Here is a 20,816-nt window from a genome sequence, read left to right as displayed (position 1 = left end):
CATAACATGCAAAATTAGTACAGATCGGCAAAACCTAAACATATCATGACTTCCTGGATTGACGATTAGGATTCATAACAATTATTAATTTAATTACATGTTCGTGCCACTTTGATGAAAGACTGCGCAAATGGGGCAAAATTGCGACGCCTTTCCCGATGTTTTATTACTTCCCGCTGTCTGGAAATACAAATAAAACTGAAACCGTAGCAAAGACAACAACTTTTACTGGCTGAGTATGACGAAAGCATTATGTTATTTTGCGTACAAGGGTCACTAAAACATCGCTGTGTTTTCAATAAATTGTAGTTAAAGAAGGCATGAAGTTCCTTTGAGAACATTTAGAAAAACAGAAGAGATGCACCTTATATGACAAACAACTGTGTTTGCGTGACATTACTGCGCCAAAAAGAACCTTTTCTAAGTGTGTATGTCATTACAAACACAAATATATCGCGTATATCGTTTCGGCAAAAGTCTTTTCGGTGCAGCGCATCACATACTTAATCTTCATATGGGCGAAAAAATCATTGAACTGTGTTACGGTGTACAATGTTATCGTCTAAAGCAGTGGTTCTCAAACTTATATGGATCGCGTACCACCTGACAACTTTTTCTATCGCTGGGTACCACCTAAAGTCCTAAATCCTGTTTGAACGGATAGACCAAGAAATAGGCCTATTTCTCAACCTCGCTAGCATATTAATCAGATTTCAAAGAATGTCCAAATACGAGTTTTGCCGGACTTACGGACTTAAATTAGGTATAGCAGAAAGCTACTCGCGTACCACCTGAAAAGTTCCTGCGTACCACTAGTGGTACGCGTACCACAGTTTGAGAACCACTGGTCTAAAGTTTAACTTCCTTTGACCCTTGCTGAAAACACAGTTTAATATCAAGACTGGTTTCCTAATTCACAAGCAATACTTCGTTTGACATTTGTCACCAAATAACTGTCGGTCGACTTTACTTAACATGCCTTTGCTCGCAATTGCATTGTAACTTACCAAACCAGCACCAATCAAGCGATCAAGGACTGCACTCTGCGACAGGCTGGCTCCAACATTCTCAGAGAAGGGCACCATTTGAGAGGGGAACGCGCACAAAGGACAGCAGAGAAACATCCACGACAGAAGCGCAACAATACGTGACGAGACAGAGCGGCGTCACACGGTCACGTGATACGCAAAACACAGCGGTCTCAAGGCGAGAAGGGAAAGGATAAAAATTGGCCCTTATCTGTGTTTAGGGAATGTTTTTTTGCCCAAGTTGGAAGTTTTGACATACTATGGACCAATTACAATGTCACAAATTTGACAAACTTTTCATGTATAATGTTAAGTTACATAAATGCTTTGGTCTATAAAACAAATGTCCATGGTTGTACATGGAATGGAGATTCAATAAAACAAAAAGTTATTAGTTAACCATTTTGAGTTGACCCTACAATAATCAATGAAAAAAATGATGAAATAAACTAGTAATTTCACATTTTACCATCAGGTGGACTAGAAATATACAAACACTTAATTTCAACTTAATTTTTAAATATATTCCAATTTTGTAGTTTAAACCAGTGATTCTCAAACCCGGCTTTCAGGGCCGCATGCGGCTCCCAACAACTTATTTTGCGGCTTGCACCAAACTTCAGGAAGCCACAAAATATTGCTATTTTAGCTTTCAAAGTAATAATCTTTAGTGATTTTCTCAAGGTTTCATTTTTTTGCGGCTCCCTACACTCTTAAAAACTACCATTTGGCCCCGACAATAAAAAAGTTTGAGAACCACTGGTTTAAACAATTAACCAATTAGAATTGATCAAAGTGTGACCTCATTTGCGTGACAACAGCAAAACTAAACTTTTACTTTTTAAAACAGACTCAAATTACTTTGAAAATGATCCTGCTCCTAAGGTCAAAAGCAAGAAGGTCAGTCAATTAGACCTCAAAATTTACCAATACAAAAAGAAAAGCTTGTTCTAAAAATCATGCGCCAAAAAATAATGCTTCAGTAAAGTTCAACATAACAAAATTTCATTTTTGTTTTAAGAATTGGTTCCTGTTGTCCTTAGCATTACCATTTCGGTTTAAGATTAATTGAAAATGTACAATAATGCCAAGTTGCCAACAGTATGAAGTTTTTGTAAAAACCCTTTCTTCCCCGTCTTATTTGGGTACAAAGACTTGGTTAACAAACACTGACAAAATATTTATTTGCGAAAGTAACTTTTTTTGATACACATACACAGTATAGCCTCAATCTATTCAAGACAAATTCTTCTATGCTTTTGCTACAAATATTACAAGACTTTCATGTTAAACATTTCTTTTCCAAAAGTTTTGCAATTTGTTATGCCAGTTTTTGTTACATCTTACAGGATTTTGATTTGGAAGCAAAAGCCTAGTCTCCAGCTCTCACAATAAAACAAAATCTTAGTAAATAAGCCCTGGTGCCTCGTGCTTTAACAATCATCATTAAAGAGGTAAATAATCATTTTGACGGCTTTCAATTTAGATAAAAGCAATTGTAACCGCTTGAAGTCAAAGTTGGTCGAAAAACAAACTAAATTACGCTATCACTTACCAAAAACAGCATAGGCACCTAAAATCCGACAAAACTGCCCTGATTTTGCTGTAAATTGTTAAACAACTTGCATTTTCCGAAACTTTTCCACAGAACCTAAAATGCCGAAACTCGTGGTCACTGTTGCATGACAATTTATCTGACGTAAGAATATTTGCTTCCAACATAGAAACAAAACTTCCAGACCGAAAAAACTTAAAAATAAACACATCTTTATTTAACATTTGTATCATAATTACAATAATTGCGATTAATAAAATTATACAGAATGTTTCACACAATATTAAATGTAAACCTGCAACAAAAAACGCAAATAATAAAACTGATTGTACGAATTTTAGAAAACCACAGTGCAATAACAGTGTGGACGTAAAAGTACTTCTTGGAAACGGAACAATCCGAGCAAGTGCAACAGATTATAACACAACAATGTACAAACACTTTAACAAATACTTGCTTCTGTACAAAATCTTGACAAAAATATAAGGCACAAAATTATGCGATCATTTGTTTCTCGGCGAGGGGTAACCCACAACAACCCACGGAACTTATTTTTACAACGATTTAGCTTTGAGCTGCTTCTGCTGGTCCGTTGTCGGGTTCGATCTACAAGTAAACATTTTTAAAATAATAGTAGGCTACGCTATAAACCACGCAATATGGGTTGCAATTATCCTGTTTCAGTATTTCATAATTCTTGGAGTAAAAAAAAACGATTTCTTCTCCATTCCATCGATTAAAGTAGACCGAAGTCATTAGTTGACAAAAGTCAAATACAAAGGACAGAACAAAGTTACTCAGAGGCAAGCATCTCGACAGAAGGATCTTTGTGAGCATATTTGTTTCCTATAAAGACCAGCAAGACGGTATCCTTTGGACCGCTAAAATTTTTTAGTTTTCTTTGTAGGACTATGAATCCTAACCTAAAGTTTTACCTGAATTCCCTGGGCTTCCAATCTCATTTTCTTTGATCGACGTCTTCGCAATTTCTCCTTGAAATTCGCTTCCTGTCTGGCTTTCGTCATTTCCTGTTCATGCTGCAGTGCTTTTTGTTGCCCCTCGTATTCACTCATTAGTGTATCAAGGTCACCTTGAGGTCAAACAAAAACCAAAAATTATATTTGACAATTGATAACAACAATTTAACGCCTTAACATTTTCAAACATAACTTGTACATAGCAGGGCATAGTCATTTATTAATCAACTCCCGAAAGAGCTAAAAAATAAAAATATATTCGCTTCTTTCAGTGGGACCCATATGAATCTACCTAAGCATAATTGTACACGCGTGTAAGGTGGTTAACAGTGACCATAGACACAAGATCCTAAGAGATTTACCGAAGAGTTCATTCTTTGAAGGAGGCGGTGCAAGTTCGTCAAGTGAGGGTTTTTCTTCATCTTCCTTCATTTCTTCACCTTCCTAACAAGTCAAAGAAACAAACAACACAATTTTAAGTCGTTTAAGGGTTAAACTTGTTGTTTAAATGGATAGTCATAATAGGAACTAATAGCGTTTTTTCATACCTCTTCATTCTCAGCCTTTGCCTTCTCTATTTTTTCGTTCAGATTTTGGGCATCTTCGACCTTTTCCACTTCAGCAACCTCCACACTTGCTGCACTCTCAGTTTCCATGTCGATACCAGAGTCTGATACAGTGACAGCAGTAAACAACGGATTACATCGCATGTACCACAGGGTCATGCATGTTAATGATAGAAAATATACTTAATACAAAAATTAAATCTTCCTTATGAAAATGCTGTTGGGTTGGGGTGAGGGTTTGTAATTACAATAAAAATATTTTCTGACTTACCATCCCTTTTTGGACATTATATTCTTATTTGCACTATTAATCCGAAGAATGGTGTAGTTACCATTTTACACAATTTCGCACCCATAGACTTGGTTTCGTCGATGTCCAAAGTCTGACCGGTTGTTTCTAGAACTTTTTCCTTCATCAAACGGAGCCTTTCGGATCTCAGAGATTGCCTGCATTGGGCAAAAGCCACGCGAGTCTCTGCTAAATCGGTGGTGATCTTGTTGGCAATTACCTGCATTACAAAAAAACGAATCAAACCAGGTCTTACCAGATTCGTACTTGTCAACTACATAAACCAAGGCTTCAAGATTTTCAACATTGGATAGTCAAATTTACATAACTGATTATTTACTACAAACAAAATTGCCAACGATGTACAATAAAACGTAGACATTTCATTGAACAAACGTTTAGACCAAACAATTGTCATCATCAGTAAAAATCGTTTGTTTTTAGTAAAGCTACTTCAAGTTCATGTCCTGTGTACCTATGACGCGTTATTGTCGCTTTTGAAACGTTACTTTATTTGTGCTCAACCTGCCATAAGATATCCCCAAAACGTTGTTGATATTGTTACGTACACAAAGGCGCCAAGATTTGCAATATTAAATAATAAATTTAAATAACTGACACATAGTCGAAGTTTCTTTATTTAAGGTGTCAAACAAGCGTGACAAAGGTAAGACTTGTAGTGGTAGTGGTTACGTGTTTGGCTAAGCATAAAGTAATAGAATATTTCTTACAGTTTCAATCCATTTGGCGAGCATGTTGCTACGAGCATGAGTTGTTCTGTAAACCTGGTATGCGTGGGAATGCCTGTCCCGGGTCATTCCGTCGATAAAAATGAAGTTGATGGCTTGATTCAACGTGTTCAGCTGAAATACACAACAAGCGAATTGATCAAAGCGTTTTCATTGAAAAAATACAATGTACAAAAGCTGCACACACACTGTGTTTCGAACTAGTCAACAGTACAGCCATTATGGAACTACACAATAGGCTATATGTTTCAATTTCTTGACACCAGCCGCACTGATAAAATCTCAGAGGTCGGAACAGTGTGTACTGTCGACAGCTTAGTTATCTTGCAATGATTTTTTGCTTTTGGCAAAGAAACACGATTTTTATGCAGACGAATCTGGTTAATCGGGACAACGTATTCATAAATAGGAGTTGTGATTAACCGGATTTCAAAAAACAAGCGTTTCGTCCACCAGGTTGCACATTCAACACATTTGTCGTTCAATTGGTGGTTTTAGCATATGTCATGTCTGCCTACTGCCAAAAAAAACATTGTGAAATGAACATGCCCACCTCTTTAGGGTCGCAATAAGGTGCCTTCACAGGGCTTATGTTGCGTTGAGTGTGAGCAAGGTTACGCACTGCCGCTATAAGGTAGTTTCGCGTCTCAGTAATGGCTTGAATTCTCAACATCTGATAACTAAAACACAAAAAGTTGTAAAAAGACATAGGTTTACCAGGGGTAGGTAAAATAGGTCTTCTGTGCAAAAGCAAGCCTGACTATTGATTTATGAACATGCAAGCTTGTCAACGACTTTTAAATCTAAGATGGTAAGAGTAATTACCCATTTAGTCACCTTTTTGTATCTTTTTTTCATAAGCATGTTTGTAAAATAACCCTGGGCTAATATATGTAATGGAAAATGTCTTGATTGCATTATACCCACAAGATTTACCTTCCAGTTTTCGGTATGCGTTGCACATCCCACCATCTTTTGCATGCAAATTCCAATTGACCAGTAGCTGCCTTGGTCATGGCCTACATAATAGAAATAATCAAACTTAGCCACCCACAGCTCTTAGGATGTGTTTATAAAGCTAACTGAAACCCAGTATAAAGCCTGCAAAAAAGTTTCAGTATGATAGAGGGTTTTAAGCAGTTTGGGACTGATTTATTGTTTAGTTTTGTTTTACATTATGTGTATTTTATAGAAGTAAAAATGCAATTAGTAACACTGAATTTGGCTAAGTGCTTTAGGAGTCAGGTATAAATATCTTTAATTGGATATATATAGGGCTTGGTAACAACTCGGGTGTGCTAACTCAGTAGTAATAGATTCTCACTTCACTGTTTTTCCAAGCTCTCATCGCCATCTCAATCCTACGCAATTTCTCCTGGATTTGATCAGTTTTTGTTTCCAATTCATCTTCAAGGGTACTTCCATAAACTCCACCAAAAACCTGGTCTGAAAATCAAATGTTAACGTTTAATTTAGTTGCAACCATAAAAATCCCTACCTTAAACTATTTTAGAATGCTTTATGTGTAGGGCTTTTTTCTTTCAACTATTAGCAATGGTGTGTTTAGTTGACATTAACAGTTTTCAAAGTTAAAGTTTTATGCAAAATTTAGGCCCATTAAAGGCGTAATACTAAATCAGCTGGTCACCAAGCATTCCCATATGGCAAGGCATAGGCTAGGAAAACTAGCTTGGAAACTAAAAAGGCCCCCAAATGAAGGTGCAATGTATGAAAGCACCTCAACACAATAGTGAACTGAGTTGTTTGTTTACTGAAATGACAAGAAACCAAGGGCCTAAGAATAAGAGCCTTCATGAACAATAGAAACCTAACCCGGAGACAATAAAATTATTTGTGCTAGATCATTTACGTCCAGGCAGGTCCAAGATTGTGTAATACAACTGTACAGATGGTGTTACTTGTCAGATATTATGAAATCACCAGCTTCTTTTTACTATAAATATATTGTGTTATTGTCATTTTTATATTTTTATTATCACCACTTGTCACAAATACAGTATTAATTGCTTTTGCTCCAATTTAAGTTTAGTTCAACATGGTTTATTGTAGAAAATATTTGTTTCATTTATTCTACATGGAAATTCTACACAAAAAGATAGGCTTACCCAATACATTATCAACTTGTTCATACAAGTTAAGCAGATCATTTCTTTCGCGCTTCAGGTTATCGATTTCAGCACTTATTCTTGAGCTTTCCTCTTGCAGGGCAATGAGTTTTTTGTAGCAATTCTCCTGCTCAGTCTTAGCTTGAATGTATTCCTATATTAAAACAAAGCTTACTCAATAATCATCAATATGAACAACAAAGCCAAGGTGGGAAATTTGTATTTAATCATAAATATTTAATTTATGTTAAAAAAAACCTACAATGTTTGAAGGCAACTTTTTTACCCTATTCGGATTGTGTAATATGTAAAACGTCAAAAACATTCGTGGGATGAAACTTTCCATATTGTAATGCCACTTCATTGTTGCTTATTACTATTTGTATTAAAATGAATTGAAACAAAACCTCTTCTTCTTGGGAAAACTTTTGGTCAAACTGTAGTTGTGATGAGAAGAAGTTTGAAATAGATGAACTGTTGGCCATCTGCTGCAAATTAGCAACATCCTGCAATTCCTTTTTCCTGCACAAAAAACATATCATTTGTCTAAACATGTAAAATAATATCCCTACTTCACATAGGCACCACATTTTTTGACATTTGATTACAACATAAGAAATATGACATAGATATAGGCCACCTGTCCTCAAAAAATGTACCCAACTAAACAAAATTTCAGAGAAGGGCAAATAAGTTTCTCACGTTTTTTCTTCCAATTGTGCAAGAGTGGCTTTCAGTGCAATACTTTCTGCGTCGGTTGCAGCTCTTTGTTTGATCTTTTCCTCAACTCTGGTGACAAGATTTTTCTTTTCTAGGTCAAGTATAACTGAATTGAGCAGTTGAAACTTCTTTACAACCTCCTCTATATTGATATCCTGCAACAGTTGTTTAAATAATTGGATTAACAAACAAAACCCCTATTGCAAAATTATTATTGATTGCAGATAAAAGCATAAGAAAATTTACAGGCTTCATGCATTATGATTAACTTGATTATAGAGCTTACTATTTAGTATTGGTTTAAGGTAAATAAACAAAAAATTGAGAACATTGTAGACAATAATATTCAAAAAAGCAGGATACTAAATCAAAATAGTTCTGATACAGGTTTAAAATGTGTACAGATAACAGAGTATAAGTTATGCATACATATTAAAAGACAAATTGTGAACCAAACCTTGTTTTGAGGTTTGTTTGCCACTGCAAGATTAGTAGCTGCAATGGGAGGTGGATACTGCTGAGTAATTATTGTTGTTCGTGGCACATTAACAACTGGTTGTCTCATATGAATCTGAAGCAACATGCATTGAATTATGCTCTGATGCAAACACAAACATATAAATGTATTCATATATAAGCAAGTGTAAAGTTTAACCCAGTGGTTCCCAAACTATGCGCCCACAAGTGTGCCGCGAGATGTCATTAGGTGTGCTGCAAAAAATATTGAAATTAAAATCAATCAAGTAGAGTAGTAGTACCAGGTGCTTAGACCACTAGGCCAACATGCTCCATGTCTCTGAGATGTTCAACTAGGCTATTTAACTATGAGAGTGACCTGTTTAGCGACTTTATTACCTCATAGTTAGTGCCTTTGTCAGCTACAAAAATTATTCAAATGTTCGAAGTGCGCCAAATAATTTTTGGTTTTTCTTAAAAGAAAACATTTTGGGAGCCACTGGTTTAACCTGTCAAATACATAACCTCTCAGCTTCCATGTAGTGTTATTTTGTGACAATATGTGTAAAATACAATAGCAGAAATGAAAAAAAAATAATGTCTCATGCATTGAAAACCAGTACACATCTGATTATCAAATAGGTGGAAAGGGCTTATAAGAAGGAGCATATTTGCCAAAGAATTGCAAGGTACAATTACATAAATGTCAGTAAAAGTTTTCATGTTTGGAAAAAGTATGATTAATCATGAATTCACCAGAAATTAATAAAATAATGCTCAAAATAAATTGCATTGGTTGATTGCTAATTGCTATTATCATACGGTAACAAATTATTTGTACAATTGACTGTTTTTAATCCAATCTTACCACATTTGGTTGTGTTACAGTTACTGCTACCGGTGGGTGTGTTGTAGTTCTAACAGTATTTACGGTTTGAGATGGATACCGTGGCTGTACCTGAACAGCCGTCGATGAAGCACACCCCATGATTTTCAATTACAGACACAATTCAACACCTGCAACCTTAAAACTGCACAAATAAACAACAAAATAACCCAAAGGCATGTTTGTTTCTAGTTTTGACTGCAAACCAATCTGGGAAACACGTAAAAATAAATACACAAGCTTCTAAATTCTTGTTTTAGATCAGAACAGGCAGCGCGCTGTGGTGCTGCGTATTTGGTAACCAAGGTGATTTTCAAATAATCCTGAGCGCTGCGGGTTTTACGATTAACAAACCTGCATGTTTGCTTCGCTATAAATTTGTCTGCAGTTGTAACATATCCAGATTATAAAATGACCTTCGGACTTTTTTGCCAATCACTATTAATATTGTGTGCCAATTTGGTAATCAGGTGATGGTGTCAAAGTCAAGGGTACGTTTCGAAATGTGCACGTCAAACGGTATATAGCCTAAAACAATCAGACTTTTGCTAAAAGTCGAGGCAAAAGCCAATAATTTTCTTGTGATAATAAAATGGACCTAGGAGTTAAAAGTACCATAAACCTGTAAACATTATCATTTGTAACAAAAACAAACGAATTGAACATACCATAAACAGAAAAAATGTGTCTGAATATTATGAATCACAATTTTGACAATTTTTTCTACGTTTAAGAGTAGGCCTAGCTAGGCTACATGTAGTTTTCAATAAAAGCTTATACCCTTGTTGTTTGTTTGCGCTATGACTTCATCATTATCGGCGGGGCCGTAAAAAGACGAAGTCAACAGGAAGGTATAAATACTCGAATGGAACCGTCCGGAGATCGAGGTGAATCGTACAACATTGCAGCCTACTGTAACAATCGTTAAGAAAGTCAATCTATGGTAGTAAAAATCATATTCGGCCACTAGATCAAATGACCTAGTAAGCCTGTGCTTATCAGTTATGTCTAGGTGATGCGCTATAGCGTTATAATGATTTTCAGAAAATGTCGTGCGTTGGCAATATCTGAACCTCGCTAATGATTGCAAATAGAACTTATAATACGTTAAACCACAATGTTTTGTATTAGAAGAAAAAAATATAATAAAGTTTGTTGCAGCTATTGGAAGCTTGCTGAATTGGCATTAATTGTTTGCGAGTCGATCATATTCGAATCGATCAATTCGCTAAAAGGAACGATAAATTGGGCACGTATTGCTGGAGAGTCGTGTTTGTTTTCTGGCTGTGCTATATATTATTGTCTTCAGCGAGTCAGGGCACTTAAGTTTTACAAGGAAGGACCAATAACACAGCTTTTTTAAAATAAGCTGTTGCTGCCAGACATAATGTACAAACTAGTATTGCTCCTCCAGCAGCTTTTATTAAAAATATTCGACCTTTCGACGGGCTATTAAAAGGCTTTCATTAGGACAATGTCATATCTTATCTTCCGAGACAAAACCTTGACTGTCTTTGTCTTGCAAGATATGCCATTATTCTGATGAAAGTGTCTGGTACGCAACGTCGAAAGGTCGATTATTTCTCATAAAAACTGCTGGAAGAGCAATACTCATTTATACATTATGCCTGGCAGCAACATCTTATATTTTTCAGCAAAAATGTCCATAGCCGTATCTAGATTGGAAGTCAAAATTGATTCGCATGCTTTTAGCACCCAAATGCATGCAAGGCTTGAAGTTAGATCGTGTGAAAACGTATTCTGACAAGTAGGCCGAAGACAAATTAACTGAGAGCAGCTATACATTGGGGCATATGTAGTATGACGTAGGTATCGACCATTCCTTATGTACATCGTACATGAAAGTGATTGATGAGAGCAAAGTCTGGCACTTCATAAGTATTTGTCCTTAACCAAGTTGTTCTAACAATTTCGACGGTGCAATAAAGATTTGGAAGTTATTCTTTTGTAAAATTCGTAGCTCAGTTTCAGTTTAATTCGTTACATTTTAATCAGGTAATTTTAGAACAGGTTTTGTGACATTTTAACGCAAAAGCACACAGTTCGCATTCATTTAATTGTATTATCTTGTATGCTAATTTTTCGATCAATTTATTGTATGTTCAGGTGCATTAACAACCTAAACGCTCAGCTTTCCCACAGGCAAGGATAAAGATATCGCAAAACAACATTGACTTTGCAAACAGTTTTCCAATATCTGATAGCAAAGGTTGAGTAGGTGGTAGCCAGTCACGTCTGTTTAATTTTGATAAATGGAAAGTAATAAAATCACAGCAAGCAAAATTAGCAACAGGCATTTATAATGAAGCAAAATGATTCTTGTGTCATATGGGTCTGCGCCCATGGAAATGCTTTGTGTTTTGAAATGAGAGCGTTAATAAAATCACTTTAGCCAAGTTTGTTGTCAATGCCACAAAGTCAGTTGCTAGGAGCCCAACAACAGATGAAAACGTTTCATCTGGCGCAAAATTGGTACACAAGGCTTTCCGCTGTTCAGGGTAAACCGCTGAGTTGGGAAAATAAACTGACGTTATTTATGACTCCAGCCAAGCCTCTGCCATCAGCAAACGTTTTACATATAGCACTAACATTACATCGGATTATTTTACATCCCAAATTGTGTTTGTGTTTTAGCACTTCCCGAACTATTATGTAGGTGTATATTTGCTGGAAAGAGCATTGATTTTAAAGCAGATTTTAAAGCAAAACCTACTTTGCTTTTGGAACTAGCAAAACATAAAACTGTGCTTGATTTATGAAGGGAACTTTATTTACCTTCCCGCAATACGAAGCTACATTTCGAAAGTGATTGGACTGGTTGACTACGATGCACAAACAACAACGAAGAGTGGCAGTAAATGACCCTCGACTAAACAACGGAGGTAAGCATGGCAAGATTTGTCTTAAAAGATAAATTTAAAGAGGCCTCAAGTTACAAATTTGCTTGATAAAACCATTTAGGTTAAGACTATTTTAAACAGGTCAAAAATCCATGAATGTTTTCAAACTATCTTGCATTCAAAAGCATTCTGAGCCTGCAAAGGGGCCACATTTTATATTTCAGCACGTAACTGGGAACAAATCGTTTACTTGAAATAGATATATGTTGAATGTTCAAAGACATATTAGTGACATTTGTTATTTGCTGTGAACAAAAAGCCATTGTACTTTCGAATCGAAGATCACGATTCATCAAGACCAAGTTGAAAAATTCATAAATGGCTGAAAGGTAACATTGAAAAATTAAATTGGAACCTATATGCACACACCCGATATAATATGTCGTGTTTACTGTGACAAGGAGATCCTTTGTTTTGCTTCCTAAACAAGCACTCGGATGTGTTTACACTGATGAGCAACACCCGAGCTTTCAATATTTACTGATTTGATACAACTTTCCTGTACCACTCGGCCCACAGGCTTGTCCATAGTTCTAAAACGGGCCAAACTATCAGTCATAAATCGAGTTTACAACGCTTTAGGTCAACATTGTTTCGGACATCGCGGCGCGCGCACAAATAAAGTGAACAATAATCATTGTTGGATTGATTTGTTACAACGTGTGGGTTTGTAATATGTTCGGTCCAAATTTTGCCAGTCACTGACAATGACAAACCAAGCATTCAAAAGTTTATCTAACAAGTAAAATGTTGTATTTTAGTTTAGTTTTTAAAGTTCCTTTCATGCCCTTAGTATACGAAGGGCCATTAAGGGACTCGAAAAAACACGATGTAAGCTACCCTATTATTTAGGTCAATTCTTAGGATTTCATACATTAAAAAGAGAGATATACTCTACAACTTAAAGAATAGTTTTTGTCGCATTCGCACAAAGTGCACAGCATAAAAGCCAAAAACTATGAAATAAAACATTCGTACATTTTTCTAATCTTGGCATAATTTATGGCGAAACCTTTTATGCGACGGTTGTCCAGTTTGTGATTAACGACGAACAAGTGGAGACAAATGACAACTGACCCAACGTTGTTTATTCACAGGACATCAGCAACCAGTAACGGCCCCGCAACGCCGATCTGGATCTACCGGACGCCCGACAGCGAACGGCAAAACCGCTGTAAAGAAGGGACCGAGGCGTATTGCAGATCCAAGGGATATCAAGGTAGAATACGAAATGTATGAATTGCGAAACTACGTAGCAATGGAGTAGTTAAAATTTAAACAACATAGATAATAAATATGCACAGGTACGCTTTTTTAGTGTTAATATTTTAAACAAATTGTGTTTAAAACGTAAGACATCTTAAACGAACGGTGTTTTTGAAGATTTAGGAAATTTTACCATTGAAGTTCATTTGTTTGACTTGTTACCCAGGCCGTTGCCAGATCCCAGTCTAGTGCCAATTGATGTACACCGCTGATGCATTTACCCAACGTTATGAGTTCTTTATTCAAATCGAAAAATAACCCGGAACGAACACGGTTTAAAGTAAAACAAAGCCCCAATCAAGCCTGAAAGTTGAAAACAAATCGGCAAATATAGCGCGTTTAAAGTCAGTCACGAACTCTACTTATAACTTTGCTATGAATCAAGCATGTATGTTTTGCATCTCTTGTCACAGGAACATCGACAAAATGCCGCCAGTAGAGACACCGCCCAACCAAAGCGCCGAGTTTCAATGCAGCACACAACGACACCCAACGGCATTGCGCAAACCAACAGAAATTCACAGAGAGTCAGGCGACAGTCGGCCCCAGCGTTGAGCTTGACTTCCCAAGCAAACAACAACGACCAACAAACCTTAGCTCGCGAACGGCAAAAACTCCAAGACTTACGAATATCACATGGAATGTTAAACAGCATTTCTCCTGAAAAGAATGCAGGGAAGGTTCAATCTGAAGACCCTGTTTATTTGGGAGCAATAGGAAGAAGAGTCTCGTTTATTCCTATTGTCGAAGAAGTCATTCTGTCGCCGTTGAGAGAAGAGGACGGACTTGAAGACGAGTAACCAAAATGAATTATTTTTGTTCAATTTTTTCAAATTTATATTTTAATATTTTAAAGGATTGTTAACAATACAAATGTATTTTTGGGGGGGAAAGTTGGGTAAAGACAACTTTAACTCCCAACAAGTTGCTACATATCAGTGACGAATCATTAAAACATTGCTAAACAAATGATAGGGCCAGTGAAAATATACACTTTCTTAAGTTCAAACGCCGTTTCGTCACCTCAATTCCGATTCAATAGTCTCCGTGAAAGGTTAAAGTCAAAGGCAACCTTACTAAATACGAAAAGTAATTCAACTAAACTGGTTGCAGTGTTTCCATTTCGTAAAATCCCCTAAAGGGTATCTGTGGCAACAAAGGCCCAGATTGTTAAACATTTTTAAGCGACAAACTCGAGATTTCTGGGATGACGTTAATTTATCATGCTTATGTTTGATGTCTGTTTGCAAGGTGTTTTGTTGCCATTCAGTACGTATTTGACTATACTTGTATAGTTTATACAAGAATCACGCGCAGTTCCATATGTAGTGTTCTTATTTTGTACGCTGTATTGTTATACGTCCATCAGTGTGGTCTAAATGCGTTTTTGCTATTGGAAACAAAAAGACAAAAAGCAATAACACCACACGACAAAATCGAGGTGTATTGATTTCAGAAACGACGATTTAGTGCCATTAATGACATTTATGTGTGCACAATCGTATTTTTCGCACATCTTTAAATGTTTCGCCAGATTGTTTCCATATGTTTGTGTTATAAAAATGACTGTTTAAACATGACCGTCCAAAAAAAGGCCCCTTTTTATTTTGACTTCAGCATATATATCGGGTTGTGTTCTAAAGCTTGTTCCTTTGTGATGTTATTGGCTTCCATTTTGACCTAAGATACGTGTGTTTCAAATTTGAAATTTAGTGATTTTGTTGAGAACTGCTAGCATTTCACATTGAATTTATTTCATAAAACGGAATTCTTTTAAATATATGCAAGTATAAATACAAAACACATTCTGTTTTTAGAAAGCTAGATTTAGAACTTAAAACAGTAAACTCGTTGTACACGTGTCAAAATGCAAAAGATTTCTTTAGCTTTGCTGTCGTTCTTCGGGGCAACAGCCTTAATTTTCAATGTGGTGTCAGTAGCTACACCAGCGTGGCGTGTCTTGGCGAAGTTTAATGGTTATTCATACGGCTTGTGGGAAGCGTGTTCACCTGACGACTGCGAATCGTTTGGTGAGTTTTTTAGCAATATTTGCAATTTCTTGACTGTAATTTAATTATTAATAAACGCGAATCACTTTTATAAAGCTTTAAGTCATAAAATGATAAATATGCTGCAGACAGTGAACACTTTTTCGACCTGCGATAAGTTTTATCAGTGATGCATGGCTTTTCAGCCCGTTACTATTAGAGTGCCGTAGGATGTGGCCTATATTTTTGGTTTGTGTGCTGGTGAGACCATATAGGTAAAAACAGTGTGTATTGTTTGCAGTTTAGGAATTATTTATTGGCAATTCTTTTATAAAAATGGCTTATTCAAAAATGTTAATAGCCGCCAAGAACTTGTAAATTTAACGACCCGAAAAAAAAACCGTTTTAAAATCAAATACTTTTGTCTTCAGCTTTTATGTTCTTTAGATTAAGTTATTACATTTTTTGCCCTATTTTAACCCGCAAGATATTTTCTTCGAGAAGCCATTAACAGAATAATTAGTCCAGTTAATATTTTGTTTTTACAGATCCCGTCCCTGTGTTTTACAAGATCACACAGGGTTTCGCATTAATAACAACATCGATTCTGGTTGCCATGGTTATTTACAGTCTCGTGGTTTTGTTTTGCAATATTCCGATCAGCTTTGCAAAGGGTTTATCCGGAGGTTATGTGGCTGCAGGTGAATAAACTACATCGATTATAAAGGTTTCTTGAAATATGTATAATTCTGTTAACGATCATGTGTACGAGAATGAGGGCAAATCCTAATTCATACATATAGACACAACAATTGCATAAAGAAAATATATGTAGGTACAACAAATATAGTATCAAGAAAATAGGCTATATGTAGGTATAACATGTTAAGTAGGATGCTACAGTTTGTTTAATGAAATACACGGAAATTGTTAAGGTCAAGTTTTCGGGGACCCAAGACGGTCATTAAACCCCTTTTCTCCCAACGGTTTACCTGCGGTTGTTTGCACGCATGGCAAAAAAAAACTTGTTGTAAAACATAAACTAAAATATAAGTTAGTAAAGAGCATTTACAAATATGACCACGCTATTAAAATATGAAATAGCCTCTAGTTGATCGCCCCTACATACAAAAGGTTTGTACAAGGTTCGTAGTTAGGGTAAACCAAGCTTTCGGGCCAACCTTATTTATTCTGGTTTAAACCGAGATTCGGGCTTGTCATTTTGAACTCGGACCGTTTACAACTATGCTCTGAATGCACATATTTTTCAGGAATTTGTCAAATTGTGGCACTGGTCCTTTACACGGTCTATGAGGCTTTGGACAACAGCACAGAATCGTTTTTTGAATGGGGGTACTCCTACATTCTGGGTTGGTGCTCGGCAATTCTAAGCATTTTTTTGGCAATTGGAGCTTGTATTATTATCGCAATTTTTCGAGAAGATGCATAAATACAACAAATAATGGAACCTTTTAAAACTTAAATGCTTTGTTGGCCTATGTATTATATGGGCAATATTGTGTTTTCTTGCATTTGTTTGTTAAAAGAACTTGTGATGCTTTTGTTTTCAATGTAATTGTTCAAATGTTCCAATGCCAATTTGCGAATTACGTGTTTTTTTCTTATGCTTGATTTTCAAGAGTAGAAAAAAAATTTTGGTGTTAAGTAGAAAAATAATGAATTTTGTGACAGGTATACACATAAAAGAAAACGTAAAGGCCGCCATACAGATTACCTGTTTGTTTAGAATGAAAATAGTAACCAATCAACAAATGTAATAGATATGCAAACAGTATCCCAACAATATTGCTATTGGGGGTCGTTAAAAAGGTGAACGGGTTTCATTTTGAAAGTAATTCCGTCGAATTCAACGTCATTTTTATGTTATTTTATTGCAAAAGCATATGGCGTATATTGACACAAATATGTTGTGTAATGTCGTGACATTACACCTTTAAATAAATCCTTCTTTGATTTATACTCTCGTCACATGTGTGTTTCGAGTCAAAGGTTCTCTAACATTTTCTTTCATTTTATACCTCTTAGCAGAATTTGGAGTTCAATATTTCCCAACATTTATTTAAAACTTGCATGCACGATGATTTTAACAATATATATGCTCAATAAGTATAACATCCAAAGCAAAATGCGTGCTCAATGATTAATCATCTGCTTGCTGGGTATTAAAAACACAAGACAATGTTTTAGTCAAGAATGAGACTAAAAATATGATAGTTTAAAACTTGACCGAAAAATTCGCAAAAAAAAATTGCACACTAAATAACTTTAATGGTCGAAATTATTTCCAAAAGGGAACGTGAGTCACTCAGAATGTGCAAACAATATTAACACGCCCCATAATCGCTCACAATGCTTGTTAAATACACACTAAACAGGGTGCTTGTTAAATACACTGAGTCCGTTGGCGAATTATCAGTTGAAAATTAATTCCGCCAACGACCGCAGGGCAAGTTATTTTTAAAGAAGCATAGTAATTAAGATGCAAAATTTTTTTTTAATTAATTTAGCCAAAGTTTTAAATTAAAAAAAAATTAAATTTCGTACAACAAGTGATCAATAGGGAAGTCATTTTGCCAAAGTTTTATTTCTAAATTTGCAGCGCATTTGAAAGTTATAGGTGGAAACATTAAAATACAAACGTAGTCAAATCAAATTAAAACTACAAACGCAGAAACAGACTCAGTATACAAAATAGTCTAACATTTACTTTTCATTGTTCAACCAAGTAGATCTTAAACATTAGTTTTGTTGCCCATAACTAAACAGAATCAGAATTAAATACGGGACAAAATGCAGAAAATTGCTTTGGCCGTTTTGACGTTCTTTGCTTTCGTGGCTCTTGTGCTTGAAATAATATCTCTGGCAACGGCTGCCTGGCTCGTATCATCAGTTGACTCTATAGGACTATGGGAACATTGCATTTTCGGCTATTGTTCATCGTTTATCGGAAGTAAGTATATTGGTTTTACGTTAACTGTATGCTAGCTAAGAGTAAATCTTTTTTTAGAATGTTGAACAATGCTACATTAACATATGACTACCTTTTACAAGAGCTTTTGAAAGAGTTCATAATATAGCGAACTAAGTGATATCTCACAAAATTGACGTTCCCATTTTCTCCCAAAAAGTATTTTATTATGTACATCTCAAGTGTCATCAATTATAGTACGCCAGGCCTATTAAAGGTGTGTACCGAATCAGCTGGTCTCCCAAGCATTCCCATGTGGCTAGATATTTCTAGTCTGTGCCCTGCCATATGAGAATGCTTGGGAGACCAGCTGATTCGGTACACACCTTTAATAGGCCTGGCGTACTATGATTTATCGATATGTATTATCGTGATCGCTGGTCTGCATCGACGCTTCATGTTAGCATCTCAAATGTAGTTTTTAGTTAATATTTCATAAACTTATTTGTAATTGTTTTATGTTATTAACGTACTTCAAAGTGGTCAACCCGTAGCTTTGGTGTTCATAAATTTAAATACAACAATCTTTTTTCCACGTAGCTTCTTTGGACGTTTGGTTTCATTGGCCGACACGGATTTTCGCAATAACTTCCACATTATCACTGTTGGCTGCCGTATGCCACTGTTTGCGGGTTTTGTTTCAAAATTATCCTCTGGATGCTTGGGCAACTGCAAGAGGATTGCCAGGGAGCTTCACTTCGGCAGGTAATGTGACCAAACATAACCTCAGAAAAAAAAATTCAAAATGCAAGGGGTCCGTTTTAAGCACGAACAACCATCAAACATGTGTTTCGGAAGATTTTAGCCTGCTTTTTAACGGAATCGCCAGTTGCTAACAACACTATAGGCCAGTGGTTCCCAACCAGGGCCCATGGCCCCCCAAGGGGGCCACAGGTGTAGATTTACCAGAAACATTCACTAAAAAGTCCCTAATTTAATCAACTATTTTGCATACTGTTTGTCTATATCGAGGCTTTTTACGAATGCGGACCCTTATTATTTACTCTATTCGACCTGCGTTTAAAGCCGATATTAGTATCCAATTTCCACACGAGTTTGCCATTTACACTTTAAGGGGGCCACAGGACATACAAGGTTACATGAAGGGGGCCACCAGGCAAAAATGACACTTTTAGGGGGCCACGGTCCATGGAAGGTTGGGAACCACTGCTATAGGCAAAAGTTGATAATTAAATGTGATACATCAATTATCAGGTTGTTTTTATTTCAGCGCTTTTAAACAAAATATAGTAATAAATATGTCTGAACTTACTTGACATTTAGTATCAATTACGCATCTGTGTTCGCTATAGATCAGAGCTCTTCAACCGGGGTTCCGTGAACTTTATGGGGGAGTAGCAATTCGAACATGAACGATTCATAATATCATTGTTTCGAACAGCAATGCTCGCCTGTGCAATATTGTTAACCTTTGTTACACCATTGATCAATTGTGACGTAATAAATACAACCTTGTCACACTCTAGCCAAGTTGCGAGATTAATGTAGAAACGACCGATCCAAATAACACGGCAATGCGTTTCAGTTAACCGTTTAATTCAAGTCAACCTTTGTGATGTGCTTTGGATGTGTATGCATCTTTTTTCTTTGATGTGGCCTACTTGTGTTACATTCATTAAAATTATTTTATGGGAGTTCCGCAAAGTTTGACAAAATACCTTAAGGGTTCCGCGTCACTAAAAAGGTTGAAGAGCACTGCTATAGATGAGTGTTGACAATGTTGGGTAAAATGAATAGTAATATAAATGACGAAAAGTCACTTGCTTTTGAATTCAGTTAATAGCTCAATGCTTTTAATAGCTCAATGCAGTCAGCGTCGCATAGCAAAACCGGACGTAGTGCCTTAACCTCGAAAACAAACAGTGGCATTGTTGAATTGTGAGTTTAATTGTGGTTTTCTCGAAAATGAGAGTTTTGTACATCAAACATCGTTAAATCAGGTTGGCGCGTAAATTATTCACGCTTTCAAATGTGTTCAATGCCATTAAAACGTTATAACTTCAGTTGTGCTATCGAAAACCATGGCATCTACTACACGGAAGTTAATATTTGATACAATACCTCATCTAGTTTTATCAGTCCAGATATTTCACGTCGGTCATAAGTGTATTTAATTACGGGACGCCCGTATGGGTTGAGACTATGGAGAAGATTCAAAACCTTATTGACAGATATTAAATTATTAAGTCTATAGAGCTCTTCTGGCAAAAGTATTTTTATTCCGACGTTTCGACGTCCTATACAGGTCGTCTTCATCAGGGTAAATAACACTGAATGCG

At 36.1% G+C, this 20,816-nt stretch overlaps 2 protein-coding genes across 3 annotated transcripts; one reads left to right on the top strand and one right to left on the bottom strand.

Moving 5' to 3' along the window:
- Nucleotides 1–2,778: 2,778 nt before the first annotated feature.
- On the bottom strand, nt 2,779–9,513 carry LOC145220187 (uncharacterized). 2 transcript variants are annotated; one of them, XM_080087461.1, is made up of 14 exons: nt 9,335–9,513; nt 8,468–8,581; nt 7,993–8,165; nt 7,698–7,812; nt 7,291–7,444; nt 6,489–6,610; nt 6,101–6,183; nt 5,718–5,844; nt 5,147–5,278; nt 4,479–4,635; nt 4,109–4,230; nt 3,923–4,004; nt 3,519–3,673; nt 2,779–3,189 (listed from the first exon to the last, which is right to left on the bottom strand). In XM_080087461.1, exons 1-14 carry the CDS (start codon nt 9,452–9,454, stop codon nt 3,148–3,150), a joined length of 1,698 nt encoding a protein of 565 aa, XP_079943587.1. In that variant the 5' UTR covers nt 9,455–9,513; the 3' UTR covers nt 2,779–3,147. The 2 variants fall into 2 exon arrangements, with proteins under 2 accessions (XP_079943587.1, XP_079943588.1); XM_080087462.1 differs by lacking the exons at nt 2,779–3,189; nt 3,519–3,673 and having other exon boundaries at nt 3,941–4,004; nt 4,459–4,635.
- Nucleotides 9,514–12,035: 2,522 nt separating this feature from the next.
- On the top strand, nt 12,036–14,339 carry LOC145219927 (uncharacterized). Its single transcript, XM_080087223.1, has 3 exons — nt 12,036–12,255; nt 13,371–13,492; nt 13,953–14,339. The coding sequence occupies exons 1-3, from the start codon at nt 12,201–12,203 to the stop codon at nt 14,337–14,339; spliced, it is 564 nt and encodes a 187-aa protein (XP_079943349.1). The 5' UTR covers nt 12,036–12,200.
- Nucleotides 14,340–20,816: the final 6,477 nt, after the last annotated feature.

This window comes from Phallusia mammillata, chromosome 3 (genome assembly GCF_965637545.1).
Source record: "Phallusia mammillata chromosome 3, kaPhaMamm4.hap1.1, whole genome shotgun sequence".
NCBI classification, from domain to species: domain Eukaryota; kingdom Metazoa; phylum Chordata; class Ascidiacea; order Phlebobranchia; family Ascidiidae; genus Phallusia; species Phallusia mammillata.
The sequence above is the reverse complement of the archived record's forward strand: the minus strand, read 5'-3'. Positions and strand labels throughout refer to the sequence as shown.

Bases quoted from the DNA above. Each gene is read 5' to 3' on its own strand.
- LOC145220187 (XM_080087461.1), bottom strand. From the start codon at position 9,454: ATGGGGTGTGCTTCATCGACGGCTGTTCAGGTACAGCCACGGTATCCA. The intron at 5,279-5,717 runs GTGGGCATGTTC...TGTGTATTTCAG, and splicing joins CTTATTGCGACCCTAAAGAG to CTGAACACGTTGAATCAAGC. The intron at 3,674-3,922 runs GTAAATCTCTTA...TTTGACCTCAAG, and splicing joins TTCAAAGAATGAACTCTTCG to GTGACCTTGATACACTAATG.
- LOC145219927 (XM_080087223.1), top strand. From the start codon at position 12,201: ATGCACAAACAACAACGAAGAGTGGCAGTAAATGACCCTCGACTAAAC. The intron at 12,256-13,370 runs GTAAGCATGGCA...GTTTATTCACAG, and splicing joins CCCTCGACTAAACAACGGAG to GACATCAGCAACCAGTAACG. The intron at 13,493-13,952 runs GTAGAATACGAA...CTCTTGTCACAG, and splicing joins CAGATCCAAGGGATATCAAG to GAACATCGACAAAATGCCGC.